The sequence below is a fragment of the Ammodytes marinus genome, assembly GCF_949987685.1.
Source record: "Ammodytes marinus genome assembly, chromosome: 7".
Taxonomy (NCBI): Eukaryota; Metazoa; Chordata; class Actinopteri; order Uranoscopiformes; family Ammodytidae; genus Ammodytes; species Ammodytes marinus.
The window spans coordinates 11868621-11886514 of NC_137211.1; the positions used below are offsets into that span (position 1 = coordinate 11868621).

Sequence of the window (17894 nt, forward strand, 5' to 3'; positions counted from 1 at the left end):
GTTATGTAATGTGAATGTGTCGTAAATTCTCAACATTGTAAATCAACCAAAGGAATTTAACTACCGTACATTGATTGATATAATTTCCTAATGCTTAACCTGACTCTGAATCTCTCTCTCTCTCAGCCTCCCTAAGTCCAGACATTGTGGAGACCTCAGAGCCTGCAGTAGTAGGTGCGTCACAATTGGAAGGGTCACCCATGGATACCAGCAGCCCTGCCTCTGCCACTCAGGAAGAAGCTGCTCTTAACCCTGCCCAGACCGCCCAGCTTTCTCAGGAGCTGTCTGGCAGCGGGGAGAGTGGGCTGACGGACAGGCAGACCGATACAGAGACTGGGTGAGTAGCATTCCTAACCAAATAAAAGTTGATGTACCTTGTTTCTTTGGAGCAAAATTGTAAGAGCCTAAAGTTTGTGTAAAAGAACAATAAAAAGTTACCCCTTTAATTGCCATTTGTAGTTAACAAAACCGATTTGAGCAAATATATTTTGTTTACAGCTCCACTTCTGTCTCATCACCTGGGGAAACTATGCCCAGGAGTGATAGCGCTGACAGCCAGTCTCAGCCCATCCAGGAAGAACCCCTCCCATCCACCAGCAATGATGACGAGGATCCACTTGCAGGTACAAATCAGTACTGCCCTACTTCTTCTGTTGTTTTAATACATTATAATTGAATTGAATATTACAACTCAACATGTTTGTGATGTATCTGTAGGCATCAGTCTGCCAGAGGGTGTGGATCCCTCTTTCCTGGCAGCGCTTCCTGAAGACATTCGTCGTGAGGTGCTGCAGAATCAGCTTGGTATCAGACCACCCGCCCGTCCTCCTGTTGCCACAAGCCTGCCTTCCACTACTGCACCTGTACTGGGAGGACCAGGGGTTACAGAGGTCAGCCCTGAGTTCCTGGCTGCCTTGCCACCTGCCATCCAGGAGGAGGTGAGAGAGACACTGCTAAAATGATTACAAATCATTTCAGTAGAAAAAATTCTAACCTGTAGTCATTTTGGGTAAAATAATATATATATATATATATTATATATACCGTACTTTTCGGACTACAAGCCGCGACTTTTTCCCCGTTTTTCGACCCTGTTATTACACAGCACAGTATATGTTCTGTAGCTACTAGGGATGGGCGTTAGTAATCGAGTACTCGAGTACTCCTCGTTTCAAATGATCTCGATTGGTGGATGAGGAAAATAGTTTTTAGTTTTTTTTAGTGTTTGTAGCCTTTAGGCCGGCCGGCCAGCCGCCCCTATTTTAAAATGTTATATACGTGTACAAAACGGCACAAAACGGATAAAATAAAGTTTAACAAAATTAAATATTTTGATCCAAGTTAAATAAACTAAGCGTTGTGTCAAACAGCAACCGCAAATAACTGCCACCTCCGTGCAGCGCAGCCAGTGTGTGGTCTCCACAGCACCGCGGAGCTGAATGCGGTGCTGGAAAACTTGGAAAGTCACGTAAAGAAGCCAGGCTGACTTCGGGCACATTCGAGCAAACGACAGTTAAGAAGCCTTTATTATGGAATATAGGATTGAGATTCAAAAGCCGACCGGTGTAACGTTCCGTTAACGAGGAATTAGTCGCGGTAATTTGTCACGGACACGGAGTGAGCATTACGCGGTTGGATATACAACTAGGCTACTAGGCTACTTCTACTGCTTTGGTGAGTTATTTAGCCTATCTATGTGTTTTAAATTGTTGGACAATAATTTTATTGTATTTGCTGCCCTTCTTATTTTAAATGGTGTCTATTTTGATTGTTAGCACATGCTTTTTTTCTCTCCACCGCAGACCTACTCGATCGGTTTAAATTGTGGCCCGCTTATTTAATTACTTTCAGTGAGGAAAATGTGTTTTAAACTTGTGGAAAATAAATCCTTACAATCATATGGTAACTGTGACTGTTTGACAAGAAGCATTAAGTGCAGGTTATTGGCTTTATTGCGATGCACCGTTATTCTGCAGACAGCGCTGCGTTCTAAAAATTTAAAAAAGTTTAACGAGGAATCGATTGATCCTCGAGGAATGCAAGCGATCACACGAGTAGTGAAAACACTCGTGTCCATCCCTAGTAGCTATTGCACTAAATGGTAACACTTGAATACGTTATGCAAATATGCAACTTGTTTGTTGAAATGTTAATAAATGGGAGCTTCCTCAAGCAGCCATCTCTTTCCCGACAATCCCCTCTGTGCACAAATTCTTACATAAGGTAATTAAACATTATAACACCTGCGGCTTATAGTCCAGTGCGGCTTATGGTGCGGAAAGTACGGTATATATTATATATTAAAAACTTGCCATCACAAATGTTGTGGTCATAGGTTTGTTCTTTTAACTAAGCATGTGATTGGTCCTCTTAGGTCCTTGCCCAGCAACGTGCAGAGCAGCAGCGCAGGGATTTATCCCAACAGCCCACACAGGGAGACACCCCTCTGGATCCAGTCACCTTTATCCAGACGCTGCCCTCAGAACTCCGACGTAGCGTCCTGGAGGACATGGAGGACAGCGTGTTGGCTGTCATGCCCCCGGACATTGCTGCTGAAGCGGCTGCATTGCGTAGAGAGCAAGAGGCACGCCAGAGACAACTGATGCATGAGAGGTTGTTTGGTCATAGCTCATCTTCAGCACTATCAGCCATCTTGCGCTCACCAGCCTTCACCAGTCGGTTAGGGAGCAATCGTGGCGTCCAGTATACCCGACTGGCTGTGCAGAGAGGAGGCACATTTCAGATGGGGGGAGGAACAAACCACAGGTGAGAGATGGTGATCTAATTGTCAGAAATGTTTTATAATCTAATTTGCTAAATCTGAGGGACTAAAGAAATTATCAATTGATACTTTGCTTTTTACTGGTTACAAACGGAATACATTTTGTCCCAATGTTTCCTCAGACCATCGAGTTCCAGCGTGGACTCCTTGTTGCGTCTGCGCGGTAGATTGCTGCTGGACCACGAGGCCTTGTCCTGCCTGCTGGTTTTACTGTTCGTGGATGAACCGAAGCTTAACACCAGCCGTCTACACCGTGTGCTCAGGAACCTGTGCTACCACTCTCAGACACGGGGCTGGGTCATTCGCAGCCTGTTATCTATCCTCCAGCGCAGCAGCGAGAGTGAGGTGTGTGTGGAGACCACACGTCTAGAAGATTCTCGGGGGAAAAGGAATATCCAGGGAGGTATTGGAGGAAAAGGCACAGCTACCTCCTCCCTCTCCTCTTCATCATCCTCTTCTTCTTCATCCTCATCTTCCTCCTTAGAGCTACTGAACAGGGTGGAGTCCCGCAGTTCCAGCCAGCTTTCCTGGCTCTCCGTTTCTATGGACGCAGCCTTGGGCTGCCGGACAAACATTTTCCAGATTCAGCGTGTATCGGGTAGGAAACACGCTGACCGTCATTCAGCTGGAGGTTCTACAGGATCTGCCACTCTGGGTGCAATATCAGGAGCTGCTGCAGGAGTCACGTGTGCTGGAGGTGGCGGTTCCACCGTCCATATTCACCCACAAGCTGCTCCAGTGGTCTGTCGACACGTGTTGGACACACTCATCCAGCTAGCTAAGGTAGGATTACACCTACCATCATCTGCTTTATCATTGATTGTATATTGTATGATATTAAATTGTTTCTTCTCCGTCTCTGCAGGTTTTCCCCAGCCACTTCACCCAACAGCGCTGCAAGGATCTGTCAGCATCTGCTTCTGACCTGGACGCTCGTCTTTGTTCAGTCGCCACTGGGGGAGTGGGTGTAGGTGTAGGCTCCAGGTCAGGGTCACAGGCTCAGAGCAACCCCAGCTCCAATGCCTCCAACATCCAGAACTCTTTTGGCTCTCCTGCTGCCGCTACTCTCCAGTCTCTGGGAATTTCCACTGATTTTTGGGACTTGCTGGTCAAGCTGGACAACATGAATGTCAGCCGCAAGGGCAAAGCCTCCATGAAGACGGTGCCTCTTGGGGGCAGTGCAGAGGCTGAGGGGGCTCAGTTCAGCCTGGAGACCTCCCCTCTAGGCCAGCTGATGAACATGCTGTCCCACCCAGTGATCAGACGGAGCTCCTTGCTAACTGAAAAGCTGCTGCGCCTGCTCTCCCTGATATCTATCGCCCTGCCGGACAACAAGGCCAACGAGGTGCCTGCTGGACACCCCACCCCACAGGCTGCCAATGTGGCCACTAGCTCAGGAGCCACAGCCCCAATCACAACAACAGGTGTGGTGTCAGCGGGCTCTACCCAGCCCACTGTGGCAGGAGTAGGAGCCACTGTGGGGGCTACAGCCCAGGGCACATCCTCAGGGACAAGTCTAGCAGCCTCCCAGACACCCTCTACGATAATATCTATACCCACGTCCACTGGAACAACCTCTACAGGTAGGGTTGATTGATTCCAAAATATAATGTCATTGTTTTATTTAGGCTTTACTAGGGGTCAACCGATATGGGTTTTTCAATGGCGGATGCCGATACCCATATTTAGGGAACGGGTCGGCCGATATCATATTATCATTATTATTTTTAGAATTATGTATATTTTTGTGTTGTTGTTTTTTTTGCCAAAACAGGGAAACTGAGGGTCACTACTAGCATTGCAGAGATTGAAAACAAGATGGCCACCACTGGACTCACAGAGAAACAGCTTCAACTCTCTGTGGAGGTATGAGAGTAAAAGCATGCCATGGAGTGTCATTCAAGTTTGTCTTTATGAAATGTCTGTCACTTTTCCATTACTACTAATGGAAAAGTGTAACTTTGCATGAAAGCTTTTCGAGATATAAGTATCAGGGCTCTAGACTGCCACCAACATCGATGCATATGCAACCAGTTTTTGGGAGTGTGCAATTGTCATTTTTACCTAGTCTCACTGTTGCAAGTGCATGGACATGCTAATGTCATGCAACAACCATGCGTCAGCGCCGCACCGGAAACTGAGAAACAAACAATATTGTATACTCCAATGAGCAGCTAAATGCGAGCCTCACGAGAGCCATTGAGACAGCTGCATAATGAAATTAAAGCGTTTCTGTTGATGAAGCATGAGTAAAAACTTGATGTCGTGGTCTGTATGGAGCCGCTAATTATGGTGGACAAGTGTATTTTTTTCTCTCTCCCGTCCTGCACAGTGCCGTTCTGTGGAAAACCTCTTCTCTTAAATGTGTAACACCGCTACAATTGATGATGCGACGTTAGTCTAGACAGGGTTTCCCACTAATGCTTTGGAGAGACAGAGATGAAATGAGACAGAGAGGGGAATGACATGCAGAGAACAACCACGAGCCGGATTTGAACCCGTGGTCTGTGGCTTCTGAGGACTGAGCCTCTATTGGAGGGCGCTCTAACCACTACACCACGGGCGCCCCCTAAGTCTTACTACATTTTGAATTATACTCAACAAATAAGAAGTATTTTTTCACATATTTGATAATTTTTTTCTTTTTTATAAAACGCTAATTTTAAGCATGCAACAAGATAGAAAATGCGCACTTTAGTTCACCACCGACCAACAAAGTAATGTGGGCCTAATTACAAACTTAGTATGTTAGTCTACAATTTCCAAAGCAGTGCAAATAGCCTTGTTTTGGGAGTACTCCACGGCCTTTTCAGATTGTGGTTAGTACTCAAACTGTATACCTGAGTGCGCTCAGGTGGTTGCTATGGCGCTGATGCAGCCAAGTTTCCAGTCGCCGTTTGTAGTGAAAATTAATGAATGACTGGCAGCTGCCACTAACGTTCATGAAGCTTCAGGTTTCCATTAATTCACTGGCACTTTTCCTCAGGAGAGTTTTGTCAAATAAATATTGATAGAATAATTTACTCGTATTCACTGTTATGAACGCACTCCAATGTTTGTGTTTCCATGTTTCTTACACATTTCTGCAAATGATAAATGATCCCTTAGATATGTTTAGTAACAACTCTTTTTTTTTTCCTTCTTACAAGGTGTTGACATCTCACTCATGTTCAGAAGAGGGTCTGGAGGATGCAGCTAATATTCTGCTGCAGTTATCCAGAGGAGATGGTGCCACCAGAGACAGTGTTCTCAGACTGCTTCTCAGTGGAGCTAGACACCTCGGCTATACTCTCTGCAAACAGATTGGTCAGTGCTGGGCAACTACACATATGCCAGTTCGACTGTGTCCATTCAAGCAATTTCTAATTTCTGAAAATGTTCTCATTCTCAGGCACATTATTGGCAGAGCTTAGAGAATACAACTTGGAACAGCAGAGACGGGCACAAGCTGATTCGCATTCCCCGGATGCCCCACCAGAGGATACGTCCCTCACAAGACTCAAGGGCAAGATGAGTAGCAGGTTAGTTAGTGATAACACTGGGGCACATAGAGGCTGATTAGGTTAACATCAAACTTGAGTCTGTGACAGACTGATTTTGTTCTATCTAAACTAGTTATATCAGCTCAAATAACACTACAGTATGGAATCAGGGTATGTTATTTTCTATAGACTACAATTTCCTTTACCTTGTATGCGTTTGTTGGTTGGGGCACAGGTTTGACGGCTCGGAGAGTGTAGTCATTGTGGCTGCACAAAAACGCACACTCGGCGGACGTGAACTTCAGCTTCCCTGTATGAGCTCTCTCACCTCAAAGACGTCAACTCAGAAGTTTTTCCTGCGAGTGCTGCAGGTCATTATCCAGCTCCGTGAGGACACACGGCGCGCCAACAAGAAAGCCAAACAGACAGGTCGATTGGGTAAATAGATGTCACATACACAGTATTATTATAATATTTTTTTAGTCATAAGACTTTTATTTTTTATTTTTATTTTTTGCAAACAATGTCGTGATATTCTATCAAGTGATAAAACCCGTCTCCTCCCTCTCTCTACGACCAGGTACCACCAGTTTGGGCTCAGCCAGCAGCATCCAGGCCGCGGTGCGTCAGCTGGAGGCCGAGGCTGACGCCATCATCCAGATGGTGAGAGAGGGTCAGCGGGCACGCCGGCTCATACAGGCCCCCCCACCCACCACCTCCTCTGCCGCAGTCGCCGCTGCTGCAGGATCCTCAGTGGCAGCCCCCCATGCCCCCACTGGTGCTGCTCCCCCTGCTGGCACGGCTGCTGCTGCCACGGTTAGCATGGGCTGCACTGACAGCAGGCATACTTGTACTCACACACTGCACACAGTTAAAGCAGGACATGATTTAAAAGCTGGAAAAAAACTACATTGCATGTCCATCACAGTATAACTAATGTGCTGGTCATTAAGAGGAATGCTATGAAATGGCTATTAGCTATCGACATGCTTTATGTCTTAATTTGGCTTTGCCTCTACTAGCGTTGTGCATTGTTGCTGTAATCTTACATTAAATCTGTCCTCCTCGGAAAAAAGTAATTCTAATAAGCTTTTAATATGGTATTCTATCAACTGAAATTATGCAGTGTGCAGTCCCCATACAGCATGCTACCTCAAGTAGCATGCTTGAAATTGACAGCCCCAAAAGAATGACAGATATGCCAGTGATCCACTGCATTCTCTATCAGTGTCTTTGCATTGACATGTTCAACTGTTGAAATTATCTTAATATGAATGTGCTGCCTGCTCCCAACTGTTCCACCGATGTTGTCTGTTTGCTGGCTGACATGGCTTTATGCTTTGGGCCCTTCTTCCTTCCCTACTTGGTTCCAGTTCCTCTCCTTTCGCAGCAATTCATCGGAATGTCATTATGCATGACAATATAAGTCAAGATGGTTACTAAGGGAAAAAATTTAATCACTATTTTTCCCATGATTTTTCCCCCCCTGTTGTTTACTCTTCTGTCTCTGGTCCTTCCTGGTTTGTATTATGTAGTCTGAAGTGCAGTCAATGTCTGAAGCCCAGGCGGCCCAGAGGGATGAATCTCCAATGGATGTGGACCAGCCGTCTCCTCTGGATCAGGATCCTGCACCTCTGGGTATGACTCATCCAAGATAATGACAATTCAAATCAAACGCTCATTTGAAAAGCTTTGTCATGATTAAAGATTAATTGCATGGAAAACGGATAGATGTAGTAAAAACTAGACTGTTATATAAATATTATTGGAGGAATATTAAGGATTTATTGAAGTACAATGGATAGCTGCAGTAAAAACTAAACGGTTACTTAAATAAAGTTGGACGGATATTGGCTTGTTTTAAAGCACTGGAGCAGAACTTCTAAAAGCCTGAAAATATGTTCAGTTTATTATAAGTTACTTTATGACAGCAGACCAGAAGTAATGGTCTAGTCTATATTTTTCTTTTCTTTTTTCAGACGAAGAAGGAAACAGCCAGTCAGAGAGTGAGGAGAGACTGCCGGACCTTCCATTGCTCAGCGAGCAGCTGCTGTTGGATGAGCTATGGGACATGCTTGGAGAGTGTCTGAAAGAACTGGAGGAGTCCCATGACCAGCATGCTGTACTGGGTATGTGGAATTCTTGAAATACATTTTCTTCGTTCTCTGTGTGATTTATGTTGTATTGCTTCCTTTGAAAGTTCATGGTTGGGGGGCGGGCGCTCGTGGTTGAGTGGTTAGAGCGCCCCCCAATAGAGGCTCAGAGTCCTCAGAAGCAGCATACCACGGGTTCGAATCCGGCCTTTGGTTGTTCTCTGCATGTCATTCCCCTCTCTAGCCCATTTCATCCGTCTCTCCAAACTGTAATCTTTAAAAAAAAAAAAAAAAGAGCATGGTTGAGTGATGTTTTATTTCTTTTAACAGTTCTCCAGCCTGCTGTGGAGGCCTTCTTCTTAGTCCATGCCACAGAACGAGAGAGCAAACCTCCCGTGAGGGACACGCGGGAGAGTCAGCTTTCGCACATCAAAGATGAGCCTCCACCGCTGTCGCCGGCGCCCCTTACACCAGCCACACCTTCATCTCTAGACCCGTTCTTCTCCAGGGAGCCTTCCTCCATGCACATCTCTTCAAATCTGCCACCAGACACCCAGAAGTTCCTCCGCTTCGCTGGTGAGTCTGAAATGATTTAGGGAGATGAATTAACCTTTGCTGGATGTGTAGTACAATGTCTAACAGGACTCAATAATTTTTCTTCTTTTTTAGAAACTCACCGCACAGTGCTTAACCAGATCCTGCGCCAGTCAACCACTCACTTGGCTGATGGGCCTTTTGCAGTACTGGTTGACTACATACGGATCCTGGACTTTGACGTTAAGAGAAAGTAAGGGCGATTGGCTTGTACTTCTAGCATACACTGTCAAACACAGTTGTTTCAATGTGTCACTGACATGTTCTCTCTTGCCATCTCTGCAGGTACTTCCGCCAGGAGTTAGAGCGACTGGATGAAGGCCTGAGGAAGGAGGACATGGCTGTGCATGTGAGGAGAGACCATGTGTTTGAGGATTCCTACAGGGAGCTGCATCGCAAGAGCCCAGAGGACATGAAGAATAGGCTGTAAGGCTCCATTGCCCTATCCACTCGCTGGTTATCTCATTTCAGAAGCACTCAGCCTAACCTGTACTCTGCTCCCTTTTCATTACAGGTACATTGTGTTTGAAGGGGAGGAGGGCCAGGATGCCGGTGGTCTGCTGAGGGAATGGTACATGATCATCTCCCGGGAGATGTTTAACCCCATGTATGCCCTGTTTCGCACTTCGCCAGGTGACCGTGTCACCTACACCATCAACCCCTCGTCCCACTGCAACCCCAACCACCTCAGCTACTTCAAGTTTGTGGGTCGCGTGGTTGCCAAAGCAGTCTATGATAACCGGTTATTGGAGTGCTACTTCACCCGCAGCTTCTACAAGCATATCCTTGGCAAGAGCGTCAGGTATTGGAGCCACTGGCAGTTACAGCCAAGTAACATAATTGTTGAAGACATGTTCCAAATACACAAATAATCCCAACAAACTATGCCTTATTGAATTGCCTTTTTCTTGAATATGTGAATCATATAGATGTATTGTGGTATTACCAGGTACACAGACATGGAGAGCGAAGACTACCCATTCTTCCAAGGCTTGGTGTACTTGTTGGAGAATGATGTGTCCACACTGGGTTATGAGCTGACATTCAGCACGGAGGTTTGTTTCTGTTCTCTAAATTTTTTAATTAGCTTCAAGTGGAAAATGCATTCTCATGTTCTACTCTTTTTTTTTTTAACTGTTGAAATTGGGATTAGGCCCAAAGGGTTCAAATCCCAGATGCTTTATGTCCTCAAATAATAAGTGCTGCAAAAGTGCAATTTGGAATCTGATGGCCTTTTTATAAATGCTGTTAATGGATACCACCTATCACAAGCAATAAAATGTTAAGCTGAAGATGAGTAACATCAACTTGTTCATGTGCTCTGCCTGCGTAGGTCCAGGAGTTTGGTGTGTGTGAAGTGAGAGACCTCAAGCCAAACGGAGCCAATATCCTGGTCACAGAGGAAAACAAAAAAGAATATGTGCACCTGGTATGCCAGATGAAGATGACAGGTAATTGTTCGTATTTCAATTTCTATTATTCCAATTTCCATGGCAGTAGGCCTGTTTTTATTATTCAGTATTGCTCACGAAAACAAATGGTCAATGCAAATGGTTTAGAGTATGTCATTTAATCAACAGACGTATTAACAAGTTCAGACTATGTATAAATATTATTCTTTGATGTTAAAAGAAAGCACTAGGTGGCAGGGCTCTCACTAGATTTTGAGCTGATCAATATGCAGCGGAGAGCTAAAGGTGTTTCCCTCTGAAAGATGGCTAAATTATCATAAGCAGCACCCTCCAGCTGCTGCTCAAATACATTATTCAGTAAAGCTTTGAATTTTCACCTGCTTAATTGACAGAATGACGTCAGTTGCATGCCAAATGAATACTGCTCTCACTACTACAGGCAGATCCATTAGTGACTGCTTTGACTTGTTTTCTAGGTGCGATCCGCAAACAGCTGGCGGCCTTCCTTGAGGGATTCTACGAGATCATCCCCAAGAGGCTGATCTCCATCTTCACAGAGCAGGAGCTGGAGCTGCTCATCTCTGGCCTGCCCACTATCGACATTGATGACCTAAAGGCCAACACTGAATATCACAAATACCAGTCCAGCTCCATCCAGGTACTGATGAGTAAACAACATTACTATTGAAATGTCTACACACATCCACATGTTTGTCAGATGCATATGTAACACCAAACCCAAATCAGGTGAAATGCCATGGAAGTAAAGCATAGTGATTGGAACACATAACTAAACTGCTGTTGTGGTGCGTTTATTTCATCCTCCCCCCCCCCCCCCCCCCCCCCCCCACACACACACACACACACAATTCAGATCCAGTGGTTCTGGAGGGCCTTGCGGTCATTTGACCAGGCAGACCGGGCTAAGTTCCTTCAGTTTGTAACCGGCACGTCCAAGGTTCCCCTCCAGGGTTTTGCTGCTCTTGAGGGCATGAACGGTATCCAGAAGTTCCAGATCCACCGCGATGATCGCTCCACTGACCGCCTGCCATCTGCTCATACCTGGTAAATGCAGTTCACAAGGCATACCTAATTACAGCTATCAATTAATGGACACAATTGTGAAAGTTGTACTTACATTTATTTGTGTATTTTTTCATTTTCCTCCCCCCAGCTTTAACCAGCTGGATCTTCCAGCTTATGAGAGCTATGAGAAGCTGAGACATATGCTGCTGTTGGCCATTCAGGAATGCTCAGAGGGATTCGGACTGGCTTAAACTATGAGACTCCGAACACACAGACATGCATACAAACACTTGATTTAGATTTGCCTACTCCTGACACACTCACACTGATAACCTTTGAACGCACGCACACACTATCATAGACATTACTGGATTACTTGTTGAATGGCCTAGACTTACTGGTTTCTATTCCATATAAAACAGATAAAACCAGCAAGTAAAACGGGCTGATTGACATTGCGTACAACACAGAGAGCCTCATGTTGACACAATTGTGTCTCCCCCTCCCAATTAAATGGCAAATGCAAGAGTGGATTCTGAGGATAAAACATGGACTAATATAAGAGACGTTTTCTTCATTTAGTTTGATTTCTCTGTACAAAAGGTTTGGGAGTTTATTATGTTTAATCTTTTTTGTTCTCTGGCTGTGTAAAAAGAAAAAAGAGAATGTTGTTTGAACAGGATGGTTATAAAACCTTTGGGGAAAAAATGTGGTTTCTTGTTGCAAATTTGTGACCTCAAGCCTTGACGATAGGGAACATTTTTATTGGGGGTATATGAACAACTTACGAAGTCTTGGAGATATTCACAAAAATGCACTTTTCAAAGTTTTGTGGCATTTTTAAGGAAGGATGGTACAAAAATGAAGAGGAAAAAGTGAAGGAGATGAAAAAAAACATTAACTATAAGTTCTAGAGTATTTTTGGCTATTAAATCGCTGACCCAGCCTCGAGCCTTTGAATCAGAGTGGAATAACTACATGAATAAATGCATAAAATTGCTTCCATTGTCTCTTTTAACAGTGTTTTAACCATTACTTGCCATCTCATCAAAATAATATCAATGATGTATGTCATTTCAACTAAAACCAAGTTAATTAATTCAAATTTAGTAGAATTTATTCTGATTGTCAGTTTTAAAGATCCCACAATGATTCTGTGACGAGTGAAATCGATCCCATAGTTAAGACTCAAATTGATCCCAGCAATGACTCATACCAACCTGGAGCACATTTCTTATGCCCTGTCCACAGCCTTTAGGTTAATGCAATCGGTTAGGAGTATAACAGGAGCTCATTGCGGCTGTGTTGTCACTTCACCTGCTTAAACTGAATTAGTTTGGCTTACATCACTGGCCAACTGAAGCCGACGAGAGAACAGACTTACATTTTTTAGCTTTGGTACAGTCCTCAAAGAGCTTTTTTGAGGGGTTCATCGGCATCATCATCATGTTTGTGAACACATAATGGATGGGAATATGCCTTTTTTCACAGCAGTTTATAGCAGATGAAAAGCAGATGCGGAATGATTTTAAAAATGAAAAGTGGGATTCAATTAACTTCTTTGAATAGGGCCTCTTGTCTCACTGGCATGGTTTACTGGGACAATTGATGAAACTGAGCCATCCTCAACCATTTTCCCTGTTATTTGCCTCTATCAAGATTCGAAGTCAAAGTAAAAACATCACGTTTGTGTTTAAAGTACTTCCTAAATAAAGTCCTAGGAAGTTTCAAACTAGTGAGTTACTGAAGTTGCACATTGAACACTTATGAAAATACTTGACTATAGTGAAGATCTTGGTCATGGTCATACATAGAAAATGTAACAATGAATTCTGGAGTGCTGTCACAACAAAACGAATCAATGACTGACAAAAAATTAATGCAAATAAGTTTTTATTTATAAATTCAGATATGATTTACTTTATTTATAAATGCATACATGTGTCAGTTTGTGGCATTTATAGGCTACAGTGTAGAATGACGGCAACATATAAGATTATGCGAAACTATTAACTAATGTTAGCTTGGTTAGCTAGCCTGATATTTGCTAGTTGAGGCAAGTGTTTTTTTGTAAAATATTAAAAATCTTCCAAGTTTACATTTTAAAAATAAATGTCAGGAAACTACAACAGACTTTTCATTTCCCCTATTTTGTTCTGTACTCTAAATGAGGCATAGATTAGTTACATTGCTTAGTTTTTACTGGCCGTTATTGAGTGCAAATATCTAATCGAGTAATACTTAAATCTCCAGTTCTTAAACACTTGCTTTATACACCACTGCTAAGACTGAACTTTGGATTTGGCTCAAAAGCTCCCAAAACGGAATATTTTTCCACTGCAGATGGTCCTTGAAGAATACGTTCTGTAGTTGAGATATAATAAGTAGCCTACAATTAGGAAAGAACAAGCAGGATTATTTTTCCTTAAGATAATATAAAAACATCACCTGCAATTGACGTGAATATTCTTGTACTTCTTGGAAATGGATGTGAATCCATAGTTTACTTTGATGCCATGACTGTCATCGGTTTAATTCCCGGTTTTCCCCCTCAATCCTCCCTTGTGTTTCCGTCTACTTTTACCTGCTCTTGCGTGCTGAATTTCTTCCACTCCAGGAGCCACTACAACAGTGGAAATCGAATCCCCATCACCACTGCCTCCAGTGTTCCTTTGCCGCTCCTTTGACCCTCCCCCACCCCCACAGAAGAAGAAAAAACACCTACACTGGTTGCACAATTGGGGGAGCGTTCATGTCTGATTTGGTGTGTGCTGAGGCATGATAAATGAAATTACTGTGCTGTCATGCAGGGATTTTAGACCCCACAGTAAGCCCCTGGTTTTACAGCACATTGGCTATAGCCAGGTGCTTTTCTCCAACTCTTCCTCCCTCCATATAGAAGCACAGATGCAATTATGTATTGGCCACGCTGGATTTAGGCTACATTATATAAGCATCTGTTGCTGTGTTTGGGGGGTGTTGCAATTAAAAAAGACAAATAATTAATTCATGCAGAGAATAGGCCTGGAGAAAGATGCCATGATACATTTACTCACAATGGGTTAACTTTTCTGCTACACGGGTCATTTTAGATTCCCTGTTGAAGAAGATATCTAACACCTTTGACTGAATATCTTTCCCTTAGCCTAACTGTCAGTGGTGCCAAATAAACCTTTGCAATGCATCTACTGGGTGGGGACTACACAGTGTGAACCGGGTTCCCACGTGTTCTCAATGTCGGTGCATTTTGGCTTTCAGCAAAGTCACTCGGTGATTCCATTTCATGCTCTGGGACCAAATTTGAGGCGCCTGTTGCAAGAATTGAAATAATTTGTGTGTTCAGGGTCAATCATCCCTTTCGTCTTCATGTGAGGAAGAAGCCTACAGTAAGTAAGTAGGCCTATATGACAAATTCAGAATTGGTCTATCCCTCTTAAGCCTTATTTTACAATATGAGACATTATACATAAATGGCTAAAAGGCAGGAGAAATCAGTTTTAGAGCACGTGGCAAATACATTGAAAATCAAAACTTGTTGGTGGAAAGCAAAGTGCTACCGATAGGCTACTATAGTGATCTCTTCTCATCAGCAATAGTGGAGCTAAGGGGGAAATGGAAGCCGGTGGAGTTCATTAATAATGACTACTTGGTGTATGAGCCAGGAAGCTCTCAGCCTAATATATTTTACCGCCGCTGTCTTCAGTGTCTCTGGAATAAATCACAATATTACGGCGCTCGCAGAGCAAAATTATAAAAGGGCTCCACTATGGTGCAGAGCCCAAAACAGGCAAGGACAGAATCAGTTCATTAGAGTAATTGCTTTAACGTTTCTAATTAGCCAGAGAGATGTTTGTGGAGATGAAAATTGATGATGGTACCTAACCCTCTCTTTTTTCATCATTCACTTCTACCACCTTCACAGTTTCTTGATACTCCAAATGCACTAGAAGGGGAAAAGGTGAGTCTTTGAGCCTTTGTAAACGGTTAACGCTGTCTTTATTTGCAGTATAGGGAACAGTAAGCAGTAGTGTGAACGCCTCGCAGACAGGTTGACATTGCCTTTCTCCTTTAATTGAGTTATCCATGATAAATGATCCAATGTATAGTATCCCAGTGGAAACTTGCTAATTAAGACTTTCTCATTCTCAGAACGTCTGTGCAGCAAATGTTGTGAACCATTTTCCTCATGTGTAGGCCTACACGAAGGAGAGGCTTGACATGTCAAATTGGACACAGGAGCAGTGCTCAGTTCTGACAGCAGCATGATGGCTTGGGGAGGGTGCCACATTGCTGTTGTGAATCTGTCTGGTTTGTCTTCACCTCCTGATTAATCTGCTATCTCTGCTCTGCTTAAAAGGGCGAGGACCCAGGCGGAGAGCAGTACACATTATGACTGTGTCTGTTTATTATACTCAACAGAGGAGGTGAACCACATCACAGGGACAAACATTAAAGCTATAGTGCCTTACCTTTGCATATGAATGAATGTCATTACATTCAAGCCATCACCAAACAAGATGACACAAAGTTGATTAAGCCTATCAGCTCCACAAAACTGGCTCTTTATTTCTCAGTATGGCAGTGTTGGCAAACTGCTGTCACCCCCTGAAACTGGCACAGGAGCTCAGAAAAATCCTAAAAAGTGTCAAAGAAATGTTTGAGTTGTTGATTCTACTGCTAAGAAAACGGTGGCCTTTTGGTCACAGACAGTCACATGCAATGAGACTGCAGATTCCAGACCCAAACCAGGAGTGACAGTCTGTCCACTGTAAAGGTCATAGTGTTTATTAACCGTGAGCTTCAAAGTACCTGTGGTTGGTTGGTCGCTGCTATCTATCTATTTACCTCATTGCATTTGCACTCCGTTTTTGCATTTTCGAGGAGACAAGCCACTGCATGAAATTCCGCCCTGTCATATTACAGATCATGTCATGCGGTCAACTACTGAGGGTTATCATTTGGAGAAGTAATATTGTCGATCCACTGAGAGAGATGTAATATAGCGGGAGGCAATAACTGCAGTGGGATTTGATGGCACCATTTGATACACACAGCTAATGTATCTGCAGAAGAAGCACAGAGCAAAAACAAAGACAATCATTATCTCATCTTGGTGACATGTTCATGGCAACCTCATTACACTGAAAGGCAAGGTTTTGGATGATAAAATTCCTATTGGTGCATTTTAATATAAGATAAAGTTTTGGTCAGGGAAAAAGGTTAGGAAGTGACAGGCAGTAAACTAACTATCAAATGCCACAGCACTTCCTTTGCTTTTACATTATGACAAAATGTCTGCCTGGTGACACATTCTATGCAAAACCTTGATTTGAATATCAATGATGAACCATTTGAGTATAGCCTACACAAGCTGGAAATCGCCATTTCCCCCTCCGACTGCCCTCATTTTGATTCCCCAGCTAACAGCAACAACAGCTTGTCTCCGAAATGGTGTCTAACCTTCTAACCGAGGCCCCATTTGTCTGAGGCTGACTCATAGCTATTTACATGCAGTTAACATGCTTAATGAGATGTGTTCTGGTGAGGGAAGTGCCGGTCATATCTGGCAGCCGGGCAGCTCTAAGCATGACAGCAAACTAAATCAGAGCCATTTCCCTTCAATTAGCGAGTGATTAACGCCAGGTCAGTGACGGCTGGCTGACCTTTTGAGCCACTTAATGACTTTATCCGGATCAATGGATTCTCCAAACGCCTGGCACAGAGGGCCAGACACAGGGAACGTGCACTCTGGAGGACACTGGACAGACCCCTGCAGCAGCACTGAGCTGTTGAATCCACCTCTGACTGCCCACTTCTCACTCTTGCTCTATCTCTAGCTGTCTTGTCTGCCACCTCTCTCTTTCTCTCTGTGAAATTGTCACATCACCACATCAATTTTTTTGCCTCTCTTTTTTCCCCTTCCCCGTACTGTTGGCTCACTGCTATCTTTTTATCCTTCCCTGTCACTCTGTGTCTCCAAGCGCCTCCTCAACACTCTCAACACGTTCTCACTTCTCCTATACTTTCTTTTTAACCCCTAAAGTGCAGGAGTCCATATTTGGAAATCTTCACATTTGGGAGGCAGCAAATGTTTTCTCTTAATAAATGACACATGGTTAGGATTCTGTTGATCAAATAATCAATTATTTGACAGATTCCAGACCAGCCCTCACATTCCAGTGGTTGTGGCTAATCTGAGTGAGACGAGACATATTTTCAGCTTTTAACTGCTTTCCTCTTAAGGGCAGGACTGCCCTAGCCACATCATCACACTCACTGATCTTAGACCAGTATCCTCCTACGTGAAACAGTTGGTGTGTGCTCGAGAATTTTTTTAGGTGAAAATATACTTTTGTTGCCAACAAACAACAGGCTTTATCTATCACTTTATTTTTTACACCACTGAGAAGAGGATATTAGTATCCTTTACTCTGTTATAATACTAATGTAACAGAATATAGCACTTAATAAAGCTGGAACAGACTTGAACAAACAATGAAAACTG

The 17894-nt window shown here is 43.6% G+C and overlaps 1 protein-coding gene across 1 annotated transcript in view; it reads left to right on the plus strand.

Annotated features, from left to right (window-relative positions):
- The window catches only part of huwe1 (HECT, UBA and WWE domain containing E3 ubiquitin protein ligase 1), a 47163-nt gene extending 34773 nt beyond the window's left edge, over positions 1-12390 (plus strand). Inside the window, exons 59-80 of the mRNA XM_080031731.1 lie at positions 127-337; positions 499-623; positions 718-938; positions 2375-2766; positions 2905-3565; positions 3648-4365; positions 4557-4648; positions 5932-6088; positions 6174-6303; positions 6500-6702; positions 6845-7080; positions 7800-7902; positions 8244-8393; positions 8688-8933; positions 9027-9144; positions 9237-9377; positions 9466-9753; positions 9901-10006; positions 10285-10402; positions 10840-11021; positions 11238-11428; positions 11538-12390. Of these exons, the coding sequence (XP_079887857.1) occupies positions 127-337; positions 499-623; positions 718-938; positions 2375-2766; positions 2905-3565; positions 3648-4365; positions 4557-4648; positions 5932-6088; positions 6174-6303; positions 6500-6702; positions 6845-7080; positions 7800-7902; positions 8244-8393; positions 8688-8933; positions 9027-9144; positions 9237-9377; positions 9466-9753; positions 9901-10006; positions 10285-10402; positions 10840-11021; positions 11238-11428; positions 11538-11640 (4892 nt within the window). The 3' untranslated portion in view covers positions 11641-12390. The remainder of the gene's footprint in view (positions 1-126; positions 338-498; positions 624-717; positions 939-2374; positions 2767-2904; positions 3566-3647; positions 4366-4556; positions 4649-5931; positions 6089-6173; positions 6304-6499; positions 6703-6844; positions 7081-7799; positions 7903-8243; positions 8394-8687; positions 8934-9026; positions 9145-9236; positions 9378-9465; positions 9754-9900; positions 10007-10284; positions 10403-10839; positions 11022-11237; positions 11429-11537) is intronic.
- The last annotated feature ends 5504 nt before the right edge of the window (positions 12391-17894 follow it).